We start from the raw sequence: 14,853 nt of genomic DNA, 5'->3' as shown, positions 1-14,853 counted from the left end.
GTTATCAATATGGTATCATGTAGGATTCCAGACAAATTGGTCACGCTGTGCAAAGAAAATCACATGACGCACACTGTCAAAACCAACGAGCATGTGGTGGACAACCAGAGGTCCTGTCACCCTGGCAACCAAGAAAAGGAAAAAGTAGCTTCGCCTGGCCATGTCATGTCTGTCCCAACCTGCATGACCCCTCAGAATGAAGCACTCCCCAGCATCCTAACAGCAAGAAGAAAATAACATTCCCTTGATTATTCTGTTATATTGCCTTTTTCACTGATTACTTTTCATTTCTGTAGGTTGTATTTCAGTGACACAAAATAAAAAAAATAAATAAATAAAAAAAAAACCTGTGCAAAAGTGTCTTGCGTGGGAATTGATGCCACACTCCCAGGTGAAAATCCTTTGTATGCGCACGAAGAAGTGATTTGATTTTTGTTGTGGAAACTGCGTGGGCGGATGAATGGCGATTTCTTGTCGATACTCATCCTGGTTGTGGATAAAAACAAACTAAATCGCCAAGGACGCCCTGGATTCTGTCCCTCACACCGACGTTCTGTCTCATACATCGATGCAAATCTCTTCACCATCTTGACACATGCATGTAAAAAAGGGCCGTTGCTTTGAATGTAAAGTCCAAAACCAATAACTGTAGAGGAAATATACTCCACGGTCAACGCATTTTGTGAGGACCGAAGTGACAAAATTATGCTGATTTGAAAATGCATGTATCATTACTGCATGTCACATTAGCTGAGATAAACAAAAAAGCAAATGCTTTCAGCCTCGGGAAAAAATTACCCGTCCTATCTAGCAACAAGTGTCTGAAAGAGTGTTTTCAGCAGCTGGTGACACAGTTACAGCACAGCTTGCTTCATTCTGATTGAGCAGATAAACGGGAGTTAAACTTGGTGGCTTAGGTGTTACGGTGGTGAGAGGAAGTTAACAAAGGCTTGTTGGTGAAAGAATATTTTTATGTCTTGCCGTGCATATTGAAACAACACCACTGCCGTTACAGCACTTCTTTAACACTGACAGTAGCAGTAGCTGGAGACAAGGGAGAAAATGGCATGGAATGGTTTTATTTTATCTTTTATCTGTATTAGTTCAAAGACAAAGTGGGTTTTAGAAGCCAAAACTGAACAGCATGCTTACTGAGTGGCAAGCTTTGCAAGCTAAACCTTTAGCGTCTGCATGAAAGTCAGCGCTCAATCCGTTTAAAGGATATTTCAGACAAAAGCAAAGTGGTGGACTAATCAACGCTCTCTTAATGAGGTTAAATCTGAACCTCTGCAATTCTATCCGGACCGGAACAGTATTTCCACTACCCTAATTAGGACGTTAAGTATGTATTATGTATTTCAACACTACAAGATGAAGGAGCAGAATAATTGCTCAAATTGACTGAGAAGATATAAGCGGCTGGTGAACCTGGAGGGTGAGTTTTAATCTGCTCTAACAGGGCGGTGGGTGATATTTCTTGTTGAGCCTCGGGGGCCATCATCATTAAAGATGTTTTGTAGTCGAACCTCAGGAGGAATAATTGCTTGATAGATGACATAATAATCACAGAGTTGGTGACGGACTTATGAATGCAGCCTTATTAGGCCAAGCCTTGGAGGGCAAATGAACGCAGATGAGGCGTAACATTAAAACCACCGACAGGAGAAGTAAATAGCACTGACCCTCTTGCGACAATGCAATGCTATTGTGAATGTTCCTTGTACCACCCACCTAGCCCAGACCCCCACCCCATAGCAATGGCACTCCTTGATGGAAGCAGCAAAAGGTGTTGACCTGGCCTCCAAATTCACTAGATCCCAAACTGATCAACTAACCGTGGGATGCACTGGAGCAAGTCTGATCCACAGAGGACCCCTACCCTCAACCCATATGACCCAAATTTCCCCACCAACAACATTCTCAGTGCACCCTCAGAAGAACTGGAGGCATCTAAGGCAGGTAGTCATGACGTTATGTTCGGTCGCTGTATGGTTGAATGTTGCCTTGCAAGCAATGGAAGGAACATTAAGTCTGTACAATGATGGAATGATGGAATTGATCAACATCATTGATATGTGCCAATATGCTGGTAATACTCTCAAACGCTACATATTGTCTCAACAGAAGCACAACCCGTCTCGGTCACCTGTCAACTCCAAAACCCTACGAGCTGCTAACAGGAAGTGGCTATTCAAAGTTAGTCAAACAGAGGTCAGAAGAGTAACAGTAGCCTCAAAATTAAGTCCAAATGGCATGTTACTTAAGCCCGGCAAGGGAATTCCAATGTATTCCCTATAGTGTATGATAATGTCTTTTTTACCTGCAGGGCAAAACGCAGGGTGAAAACCTGATCATTAAGATGATGTTGGCTCAAGTGCCAACAGAAAGGTACAAAACCGAGAGAGCAGAATATATGAAATTGTCATGGCATTTCTCACAGTGTCTCAAAGAAAAAGATGTTTGGCTTTAACAAAGTCACAATGCCACCATGGGAACTGAGTCAGTTTCAGACAGCACCAGAGAAATTGATGTCTTGGAATAAGCCTTTCCTCGGGGCGAAACAATGATTAGAGGGTGAAGCAACCGGTGTCCTCTGTCTGGACCGGGGATACACCAAGCTCAACTGTGTCCTCTAGGTTTAAAATAACCGTTGGAGAGAACAGTGAGGGGAAAAGAGACACAGCAAAGCCCCGGTTTTCATGGATAATCCCGGCAGGACTTAGGACAAAATTCAGAACACCCAATCCATTTTGTCTTCTACCTTGTATGGGAAGTTGTTCAGTTTGAGAGGAAAGGAGATGCTCTTTGCCTCACAGTAACATTTCTAATGGTATTTCACACTCTGAAACACTGCACAGGACATTGGGTGGTCGTCCAGACAAGACAACCTGATCTTTGTGAGAACACAAACCTATTATCCTGTAGGGGAGTGTAATGAGCCTTGTTCCTTGCCTTGCACATTGCCCTGACTTCAACAGTAAGCTCAGAGGGCATCTGGTGATTTAAGGGCATCATTTGGTTTAGGTCAATCGATAAAATGAGGATATGGAACTTCCATCTATTTACAGAATCAAGCCCAGCTTGGAATTTTCCGCCATGCTCACTGACAAAGTCATTTCAAACACACAAAGAGGAAAAGGTGATAATTAAGTCTAACACACCATGTCTTGCTTAGGGATTATCTCCTGGGGTTGACACGTAATTTATTTTGTTTGGTTCTCAGAAAGCAGAGTGCGACACTGCACATGGAAATGGGGACAGAAAGAGTGCTTCAGCTTGTTTACCATATGCCGGTTTGTAGACGTGATTAGGAGGAATGGAAAAGGGGAGGATACAACTGGAATACCATGTCCCTTTTACGCTCATTAATGTCAAGGTTTATATTTCACAATTCTTTAAGTTTCTTACGTTTTCACTTACAGGTTATGGATGGATGGTGAAGCCTTGAATGCTCTCTAAGGGATCATAGTGAGCCAGGACTGCAGTACGCTCCCGTGTGGTAAGGATTTTACAATGGACAACTCTGCATCAACGCAAACTTGTAGATGGCCTGAACTGATCTGAAGTGCCTTTCATTCACATTGTGAGAGGATGGTCAACCTAGGACCAAAACCAAATTAGATCCCAAGTTCATCGTAGCTCTGTTTTATATGCCGTTGCCTGGCATGCACCGCCGCGGAAGCAGCTGGTCCATGTCATCCTCCATCTGCCTTCCACACTCCATCCACTCAGACCCCTTCTCTCTTTGGTGTGTTGCAGTGAATTCAGTAACTGTTGTTCAAAATGCTTCGACCCCAAGCCTATCATTGCAGCGGCCTGTTGCAATGGCACAAGCCACTCGCGTTGGTCCGTCGCAGGCATATAAACCAAGCTTAATGTGGTGAAGTCACCGGTGTGTTATTTTAATGTAAGGCATACACTAGGAGAGAAAGTACTTGAAAGACAATCCGTCCCTTAAAAGATTAATGCCTCAAAAAGCAAATTTATTGGTGATACTTTTATTTTCTTTTGAACCAACTACACGTCATGTAACAAAACACTGCGTTTGGAATCCGTCGAACAAAGGACTTACTCCCAGGCAAGACACGCTCAGGAGTTTCATGTTATTTCTCAATGCCTCGTGTGGGCGACGAGAAATTCTGACTCAACTGCTGGCGCCGTGGACAAAGACACAGTCTAGTACATTTATATTCTTGATCCCCTCAGTGACTTTGACATTTACTGACGTTGACAGTTGTGTCCCTGGTTTGACAGATCATTCAGCCCTTGGATGAGACTTCTGGATGCCCAGATATAACGAATATGTGATTTGCATTTAAGCGTGGCTCATCGAGCGCAGTAGTGACCTGTTAAATGTTTAATATTTCAATGAGGAGGAACTCTCTTCGATTCTAAAATGAAAACAAAAAAAGTCTATATGTCATGCACATATTTGCTTTGAAAACTAAATTATAAATAAGCTTATGGAGCAGTTGTTTTCCATTTTTAAGCGGTGGATTGATCCTGTTCGGTAAATGGAATATGTGCAGCATTGATATTTTCTGTCTGACCTCCTCACCTCCATGAGAAAACACCAAGCTTGGACGTCTTACAGAATTGATCACCAGTAACTCCAATAACCCATGAATATGAAGAAACTGGCAGGCAGGCAAGGTGGTATGAAGACAAACATAGCAGTCATTTTGCATATAATTTCTTTAGTTTTCAGTCCCTTTTGGGTTTAGGCACCTAATATACTTGGTTAGGTTTAGGAGAGAATAACAGTTTGGGTCTAATAAACCCTTTGGACCCCACTTCATCTTGAGTGACCACCTTATACGACCAAAAAAGGTCCTGTTGGTGGGTTTAATGAATATTGTCGTTTTTCTGATGAGGTCAGGCTGAGCTCAGAACAGCATTAATTGCAATGTCTACAGTGACCAAGTCTGTACAGTTGGTGGCTATTGAGGTGGAGGTAGGACTTAACAATAACAGAAGCAGCTGATCCATATGTGAGAGCATGCAAATAACGGTAAGGAAACAGCTCGAGTCTTTGTGAGGACTCTAAAGAAGAGATTCTTTCCAAGGGTGCTGGTGTTGTTGAGGAAGCAGTGGTGGTCCTAACATCTGGTTGCAAATATCTTGCCACCCCTGACTCTTGAGTTACTGTGTTTCCATGTGCAGTTACATGTGAGTTGTGCATAGGGATGGGCATCGATAGGATTTTATTGATACCGATGCAATTATCGATTCTGCTTATTGATCCAATTCTTTAACGATTCCCTTATCAATTCCTCCTGTGAATTTTTGGTCTAGAAAAAGTAGGCGTTGGTGGTCTCGGCCGCCCTTGCTTGAAATTACGATGCTGCATAAATTGCGCGTTGCACTGTTACAGTCCCTTTTAGTGAAGTGAAGCCAAACTTTGGACTGTTTCAGCCTCTGCCATCGCATCTTCCTTGTCATCACTTGGGCACCACGTGATGTGAACGATATGCTTCGACGTAAAGATTCTTCTTTTTTTCCCGTTTTATGGCGGTTGGCAAACAACTTTTAGGTGCATTACCGTCACCATCTGGACTGGGATGTACAGATTCAGCACAAAAAGTAGCGATAAGGTGAATCGATAAGCGTGAAGGCTTATGATATCGATGAACTGAACCAGTTGGAACCGGTTTTAAGAGAACTGGTTATCAATGCTCATCCCTGGTTGTACATATGCAAGGTTGAAGGAGGGTTGTTTAATTCTGTTAAGGATGATGGAAATGATTCAACTATGTAATTGTAATAGTGTGAGCAGTCACTCTAGTGTAGTGAAAAGGTAACTGCACACAAAGAGCACTAGAAAAAAGGGAAATGACCTAGAAACTAATAAAAACAAAACCTGAATGCAGATCTTGTGTCACGTAAAGAAGAAAATCCTCAGTCAAATCCTGCAGAAGCACATTGCCATTATCCAAAACAATTTTCCTTTTGAAATAGAATATTTGGCTCATTGAGTAATTTTATCATTTCAGTTGCATTGACACCTATTATTTGATCTCATTTCACATCGCCTGTTCACTCATGGGTCATGCGCATCAATGACGCCCTCGAGAGAAACACATCAAGCAGACTTGTGCCTAACCGTCGCGGCAAAGCCTGACTGATTGATCCCAAACTAAAACAGCCAGAACTAAAAGTCAGATACATTTACTAAATCTAGGTCCCATGAATCCAAAGGAATGATATTAGGAACAATTCTCCTTATTATTAACTAAGCTATAGCCAACTATTACATGATTCATGATACGGATCAGTTTCATTGATATGTGTTGGCTTTAAAGGACCCTAATCCTTAGCCCTCAAGGGAAACCTATTGATGTGTAGAAGTCGATTAAGGAGGTCGATAAGTTCATTTTCTTCTTCTGCTTGTTACTCTGAATCAAGTGAGCGAGTTAAACCTTCAGTTTATTTAAGCACTTTGACAAGACAAGAGTGAACATAAGAGCAGTAAGTGACTCACACTGTGACATAAGCCCTCAGTCTATAGCATTAAACAAGTATTTCAGCGACAGCTACATTCCCTCCCCACTAATATCACAATACACACAACTGATGTAATAAACATGCTCATTTTGGCACGGAATTTTGGGACCAACCACTCAGAAATTAGATGCCTGAATACACTGCAGCCCTGACATAATGAAAAAAACTCTAGTAAAACAAAAGCGATTAGTTGAAATTAGCCTACTCAGGCGAGGCAATAGATGAAATAAGATTCTGGTGAGTCTGAGCTAATCAGGAGTTGAGGGGACAACGGAACAGCCGGCAGGTTGCGATATCTGAGAGTGTGCGCAGCTCTCAAGTGCTGTCAGCCAAAGGAATCAGTCGTAAAACGCATTCGTACTGATGCTAACAGTAGCGTAATGTGATCTATTCTCTTCATTTTCGTCTCGTCTACCAGCTGCATTTTCCTCATCCATGGAGGCTGCCACTGTGTGCCACTTGTTTCCAGAGTAGAATTGAAATGACCTCACCTGGCCTCTTGAAAACTGAGGGTTGAGAGTTGACACTGAATCCTACACACTGGTACTTTGTGTCATGAAAAACAAGAGTACAGCAGTCACCATCATCTGCATTCAGCAAGAGGTGCTTGGATCCGTTATCTATAACAACTCGTTTTACAAGATAAGACAGGGAGTGGGGATCATTGCAGCTAGGATGGGGGAAGAGACGGGGTACAGCTAGTCTGTCAAAAGGCAGAGAGACAAATAACCATTCGAAATGCACACATACAGCCAATTTACAATCGCCAATTAACAGCATATCTTTGGCCTGAGGGAGGAAGCTGGAGCACGTGGAGCACCTGGGCCAACCAGTACACCACTTGGTGGTTATGGATTCTTTTTTTTTTTTTTTTTTTTTTTTTTGTAAAAAAAAAAACTCACCAGAAAACTAGGTTCATCTTTGTGAGACTGTCGACTCCAGTCAGCTTTAACACTAGTCTGTAGCTGCTACTACACAGAGCCGGTTCACAATCGGTGGAAAGTGAAGTGCTGCCCATTTCCAAACAAATGCTGTGGACATAAACTTGACCTCGGGATGAAACTCCTGAGAAATGAACTGTGCAAGCTTTAATGCACAAATTCTGAGCAGGGCACATATTTTTCCTGCTGTGGGACTTTGGACCACCTTCATTTAAAGCTTTTAGGTAAGTTTTATAGTTTATTCATTTATTTCTGCACTTAGATGATATTTTACAACGCATGCATTGTAAAAAATTGCACCATTTTCTAAGTAAAAGCACTGCATTGTTAAACTGAGCTTGAAATGGCCCGCAGGCTCGACTAACAGCCAGTTGTGACAGGAAAGTTTGTAAGGCAACATGTTTGCGAGGGAGAAGATCCTGGAGGAGTCTTTTATTTCTTCCGTTGGGTGTCAGATGATTGGTGGGAAGCAGAGCATGACAGAGTGAAATGAGGATAAAACACAAAGTTCCTTCATGTACACTCTGATGGATTATCTCGCACCGGGGAAGCTGATTTCATAGCGAAGACAGATGAACAGCTCTGATAGCTGTGGATACTCACCACAATCTTTACTGCCGTAATCTCTTACAGTTTCACTATTTTACCACATTCTAAGGCTTTGTGTTAATGAAATGACAAAGACAGTTTAATCAAAAACCACGATGTGGCATTGGGAAAATACTGTTTGTCAGACAGTCCAATTCATTGCATCATGTTGCATCATTTCATCTATTTAAGAAAAAAAAAAAAAAAACAAGAGTCACAGATACAGAAAAATATGCACAACAATGACGGCTGCACATTTGATGAATACAGTGAGAGACAAAGAATGAGGTGATGTAAGCCGGTGTTAGCAAGAGCAACAAAGGAGCAAGACATGAATAATCTAAAGAAGCCAGAAATGAGTTTCTCAAGTCTAATCATTTTCGGGTCTCACCTGTGGGGCTCTCTAGGCCTCCGGCTGCCGTGTCTCCGCCTCCCCCCGCCGTGGCTGTCGCGGGAGCGGAGCTGGTTGTAGTGCTGCCCGTGTACTTCTTGCCGCCGCTGTACTCTGTGCTAGATTCGTCGTCCCGCACTGTGGTGGCTCCTGACTGGATCCCAGAGTCTGAGGCATAGTAGGTCTGCTGCCACTCTGCCACCTTCACCACGCTGTCTGCCTCACTCACTGCAGGAAACAAGGTACCAATTAGCCTTAGATACCATGACTACTAATACTGCTGCTAGTAACAAATACTTGTAATAATACCGTTGTACCATTATTTGCACAACTGTCGATACTGCTAGTTGTTCTACTTGCACCATGACTAATGACGGGATCATCGCTATGTTAAAAAAGGGTTAGGGTTAGGGTTAGGGTTAGGGACAGGGTTAGGGATCCGGGGAACATAGGTAGGCTCCCCTAATGACTCCTACAACTGCTACCACTACCACATCAACAAAGATTACTGCTGATACTGCCGCAACTTGTTAGGCAACCACTGCCACTACTACTGCTGCCACTACTACTAGCCCTAGAGCAGGATTGCTGTCGAAGGCATCATGACCAGGTGCTACAGGCAGCAGCCGAGAGTGTCTCCTAAGCCTTAATGAACAACCAGCCCCAATATCGCACCAAGAAGCAGATCCCCTTCGTCAGTGCGGCTGAGCAGCCCAAACGTCTGCGCAGGGCTACACCAAGACTACTCTCCACGATGGTCGACTTGGGCAGGCAACTGAAGTCTCCGCCACACATCGCAGAAACAAGTAACCAGACATCATTATCTTGTCTGAGGCTTCAAGACAACTCATCATGACAAAACTGACTGACTGTGCCCTGGGAATATCGAATGGAGGAGGCTTTTGGAAGTAAGCTGTCAAAGTACCGGGTAATTCTAGAAGAGTAAAGAGGAGAAGGGTCAAGTGCAATCAGGGCTGGAACAGAGGGAGCTGAAAAAGGCTCCAGCTGGCAGGACCCATGGTCAAATACTACGAGGACGCAAGCTGGGGGGCCTGATCAACCCTGCCTGGGAGAGGGTGTCGGACATCGCAACACGGGTAACACACGAATGACCTCAGGATACATCACTGATGATGCTTCTTAGCTTCTCTGTAGAAGGTATATTTTTCGACTAGTGCTAGTGTCAAGACATGTTAGTACATCTGTAGTAACTAATAATCCAAGACTATGTGGAAGATAATTATCATTTACCAAAACAAATGCAAGTTCATAAGTTCGTAGTAAAGCGCAAATTGATGAATACTGCTCACATCATTAGTTATTTGTGATTAACCCTGATCTAAACATTAAGAGGCACAAACTGAAACTACTCATCCATTACTGATTAAACCAACATCTTCGCAAAATGTGATATGCATGATTTGTTGCAGAGTCTGTTTTTGAAAAAGGTTTTTGTTCCGACAGTAGATTTCCGTTTCTGCACTTATTCTTCTTGACTTGAACAATTTCTCCCGGTAGATTTCTCTACGCAGAGAACCAGTATGATGAGGGAGCCAATGAAGAAGATGCTGAAGATGTTTTTGATTGAGTGCAGCAGTGTGCCGCTGGTAAGTGTTTAGGTAATTCAGAATACAGTGTTTTCTTTCGAAATATGTACTTGTTGTCTTGCACCTGGTGAATTCTGTTATGTGTGAAAATGAAGCGTATTTATTTGCAAATGCAAAACAACACGGTGTTGAGTGTCTATGTAGTTTAAATGTCGAAAGTCAGAGCTGGCTGCTGCAGTGACACTTACTTTGCATGGACATCATCTCTGTCCACTGGTACCACAGCCTTCACTGACCTCTGACCTGCAGAGAAAGAGAGAGCGCATTAGGTCCATTAACAGGACTGCAAAAGAGATTTAAGTCGATCTTCTTCCGGAGGACTGGGCTTGCCCATAATCCACAAACTATGTTACGACCTAAAAGGATTTTACTGTATATATATACTGTATATACTGTACATCTACTGCAACAAAATTAAGATGGCAGGAAAACTGGCAGGAAAAGTTGCCCGTTCGGTGACAATGCAATTCAAGTCCAGCTTGGAAACGTTTGGACCAGGCATTTGATGTTGCTTAGACATATACCACCAACCTAGACGAGACCAGGCACCCCCACCCCATAGCTATGACCCTCCTCGATGGCAATATCTAGCCATGCCCAGAATGATACAGCCTGACACACCTACACAAATGGGGACAACTCAGAGGTTGACCTGGCCTTCAAATTCCCTGGATCTCAAACTGATGAAGTATCTCTGGGATCTATTATTCCAAAATGTCCCTTTTGAGCACTAAACCTCTCACAGTAGCCCGGTGTAACATCCATAACAATCTCGGACGGTGTGCAATACTGCGTGCAAGTCGTAAAGATTAAAAATCATAGCCGTTACCACTGTTGTGAAAAGGAATAATGTTTTCCTTTAAACCCAAACACTGCCCGACGCGCACATAAAACTCTAGAAAGCATGCTTATCTAACTCCCAGATGCCACGGCTGGTGAAAGGTCAAAGCATCTCTCATCTTCCCTGCCAAGAGCCCCTTCACGGGCTCCACTGCCCCATGGGAATTCACACTAAAGTTCAGTGGAAGATGAAACGTGTTTATGTGAGTGTACCTCAGGTGATTTTACACCAAAGTACAGCACAGTCGTCAGTGGAATGTGGTGAAGCGACACCTTATATTGACTCAACATATAGTAGATCAAGATTTGTGTAAAATGATGCAGAATTATGCCTTTAGATGCAACATTTTAGTATTTAATGCCCTGTGTGTGTGTGTGTGTGTGTGTGTGTGTGTTGGTGCTTGCTTGGTCAATGGGAAACTATCCTCAGATCCGTTGATCATAGTGGACCTTCACATCAGGCCCCATAAAATCAATTGACATTCAATTAGAACAAACTTTCTGGACATGGGGGACTGCTGGTCGTTTCCCTAAACGGTACTAATATGGCACAAAAATTCAACGTAGGGGGTTTTCATTGTGTGCCTCCTTGCTGATTAAATTAACATCGACCACCTCTCTTGTCTGATGGTTGTGCTGGTTAATCGATAGAGGCAGGCAGCAGGAAGCAAGCTAATCATTAACAATGATAAGCACTGCAGCTCTATCGATGGCCCATCATACAATATCCACCGATGGCAGGCGAAAAAAAAAAGTTTCTGAACCAGTTTTATCTCACTTTTTTCCACGGTTTCTCCAATATAGACTGATGTGACTTGTGATTTAAAGCCATGTTTTCATTAAGTTCAGTTAAAAATTTTAAATTATCGTCGTTAGCTTATATAATCCATAAGAGATGTTAACTCCTTTTCCAGTGAGTTAAAAGAAAATGTGGACAAAGCAAAAATTGCAAAAGTGTTCTCTGCTGCACACTCACTCATTGACTCTGAACTTGTCCAACTCATGCCAAACCTCTTTGGCTAATTTGTCTCATTGTTCTGTTACAAAGCTAATGGATGTTTTTTTTATTATTATTTATTTATTTTATTTTCTTAAGACATTGCAAAAAGGGGCAATCAAGCCAGTTTCAATCCAGATCAAGGGCCACAACATGACATGCCTCCAAAAGAGTTCTGACTCATCAGAAAATGGACATGGGCCGTCTGAGGGTTCCTGAAGTGCCACAAGGAGGGGACATGGATTCCAAAATTAACATTTCTACACCTGATTGAGAATGTGATTATGTACAGCAATAGCAGTGAAAGGAAGAACAAATGCAGCACTTCTCACTATGAAATAACATTGGTCTATTTAGTAGAACTACTGAAAATCACCCTATAGATCTTTAACTGTCTCGATCTGTTGCATGACCCCTGCATGCTCTAATGACCCCATGAAAGCATCAATCTGCCACTCAAAGATCTAATAACAACGTGTAGGCTAACAATCAGAAGGAGCGACATTATAGCACAGCAACAAGTGCAAAAATCCTTGCAGCATGTAACGTGTGAAATGTAAATGTTGGGACTGTCTTCATGTCCAGCTTCGTCAAATCAGGCAAGCTTGAAAGTTTAAGAGGTTGAGCTCAGCCACCGATGCAAATGCATGTCCTTCGTTTCCAGTTGCTACAGTAACCTTACCAGCAAAGCCACCGCATCGCGACAGGTGTCAATTTCCCGGGAAGCACATCGCTCTCAGGATATGGCTACTCCTGTCTGCATGCAGTGTTGTGCTGACAAGCTGCCAGTCCGTCTGAACACATGCACAGGCCCAAAGGACCGGTCAGGACACACAACCCCAAACAGAAGTGAAACTCGAACACTTGGCTCAGTTAATTTGTAAATGTAATCTGCTTAACAGGATGTTAATGTGCTGCAGGCGGCGTGTCACTCCCAAGTTCTCGTGAACGGGCTAATTTCTTAAAATTTTAAATGAACCAAATAACATTTCCTCTGTTTCTGCATTAGAATATGTCATTTCTTAAAAATGCTGCATATGTTTAACAAGAGCACAACCCTCGGTCTCCCTGCAACAGCGAGTGTTTTCCATCCTCCCCTCTTTCACAAAAGCTTTTTGGAGCATCCTCCTCATTGTGTCTCCTCATTGTGAACAGCCAGCCCTGCGTGATGGCGAACTGTTTGGCCTCCCGAGCGGACTGTCAGTGCGGTGTAAATTGCTCTGCGTCTCCATATGTTTGTTGGAGTCCCTGCCTAATTAAAAACCATGCGGGCTCTGTAGGATAAATGTGGAGTCGGAATGTCACGGAAAGTTCTGTCACCGGGACTTGGAACGCTCCCCGAGCAGCATTTAAGCACCCCAAAGCAAGAGGACATTTGAGTAAATGGAAAATGTGAGCGGGGCAAGTGTGAGGAAAGGTGAGCTGACGATGAAGAGAAGAAAGATAGGAGTTACAGGCAGAGCCAAGGGAGAATAAAACTATCCTGTCAGCCGGACCCGGGGTTTGGGGTTGTGCATGTATTTGTGTGTGTGTGTGTGTGTGTGTGTGTGTGTGTGTGTGTGTGTGTGTGTGTGTGTGTGTGTTTGTGTGGTAATATGTACGCCAGTGTCTGCACTCTGCTGTAAAAGCTATCTCATTCCCCCTGTAGCGGTAAAACAAAATAATGCCTTATTCATGAACTGAGACACAGACTGGTTTACTTGTCTCTTGTTGGTTCGCTGCAGTCAAAATAGTGTTATTTTTCACAATCTAAAACTGTAAAATTTCCCTCTTATTTTGAAACACTCGATAGCCACTTAGCGACAGTGTATTGATAGTGGGTTAGGTCTCCGTTCACTCTCTTAAGACTAACCACATATGACCAAACCATGGTGGTAGCTAGGTGTGCACAGGTAATCGTCAAGGCACTTCCAGTCCCAGTTTTTAGCCCCATGGTTCCCATAGCAACTCCCTTCCCTCACTTCTCGGTCTCTCCTGTATTTCAAAACAATGGATACGGAGAGGCTCGGCGCTGAGACCAAGAATTACACCGAGGTATACAAAAAGAACAACTCAACCATGGCCTTTTTTTTTTTTTTTTTTTTTGTTCCTTGCTTCGCGTGGTCTCCCATTTGATACGCTGTTGTGCAATCCTCCCTATTCGTGCAGGGAAAGCACTCAGCGTGCATCATAAGACACGGGGCTGTGTTATAATGGGATATATCATCATTTTTGTTCCCATATCCCAAAGATGTTCTCCTCAGATCTATAGGTGACGGGATTCCATGAACTCACTGTTACGCTCATAAAAACAGTTTGACGTGGTGCATTATCATGCTGGAAGGCAAACGGAGTCCATAAAGAGATCTGCGGAGCTGTATGTTTCCTATCTGTGGTCTTGGCCTCATCAACCTTCCAAGTGTCCATTACTTACAGTTATCCATCTGTACCCAATGTACTTTTACACATAATGCGCTGATCTGCCTTGTGCTTCCATTGCCCTCTTCTCCGACCTTCTCTTTCTTTCCCTTTTTTGAATGTATCTGTTTGCTTCTGGCGTTTCGTCTTCAAAAGGTAGTCTTTACTTGCTACCATCATCTGAGCAACAATCCAAAGTGTATTCATTTGTTATCGTATTGTTATGCCATAAAATATCGAGCAGAATTAAGAGCACGCCTCTGACCCTGGTCCATGCAACCACTACTGGCAGCTTTCTTTAGAAAATCATATAAAAAGAGAAGAAATTAAATTAATTAAAAAGCAAAAAGTATAAATAATCTTTTTTTATAATCAATTATATAAGGCTGTGCCACATTGTCAAATGATTATTATTATTTTTTTTGTACATTTACTGAAAGGACCATGTTTGAGTGCATTTTGTCAAGAAGCTGTTTGATTTAATAATGTACTTAACAATATTTTCTGTTGAGGCCACCAGCTAGCATAACGCAGTTAAATTTGCAAAAAGAGTAACAGACAGTTGAAACAGACTGTAAATTGCACACC

General features: G+C 42.8%; 1 protein-coding gene across 3 annotated transcripts in view; it reads right to left on the bottom strand.

Moving 5' to 3' along the window:
- Positions 1-14,853, bottom strand: part of LOC124997912 (junction plakoglobin-like) — an 89,106-nt gene that overhangs the window by 23,040 nt on the left and 51,213 nt on the right. For 2 of the 3 annotated variants that reach the window (XM_047571951.1, XM_047571950.1), the window contains exons 2-3: positions 10,220-10,274; positions 8,425-8,652 (exon numbers count right to left, since the gene is read on the bottom strand). In XM_047571951.1, coding sequence (XP_047427907.1) covers positions 8,425-8,652; positions 10,220-10,235 — 244 coding nt within the window. In that variant the 5' untranslated portion in view covers positions 10,236-10,274. The remainder of the gene's footprint in view (positions 1-8,424; positions 8,653-10,219; positions 10,275-14,853) is intronic. The other variant, XM_047571952.1, reaches the window with a different exon arrangement.

The sequence above is a fragment of the Mugil cephalus genome, chromosome 20, assembly GCF_022458985.1.
Source record: "Mugil cephalus isolate CIBA_MC_2020 chromosome 20, CIBA_Mcephalus_1.1, whole genome shotgun sequence".
In the NCBI taxonomy this organism is placed as follows: Eukaryota; Metazoa; Chordata; class Actinopteri; order Mugiliformes; family Mugilidae; genus Mugil; species Mugil cephalus.
The sequence above is the reverse complement of the archived record's forward strand: the minus strand, read 5'-3'. Positions and strand labels throughout refer to the sequence as shown.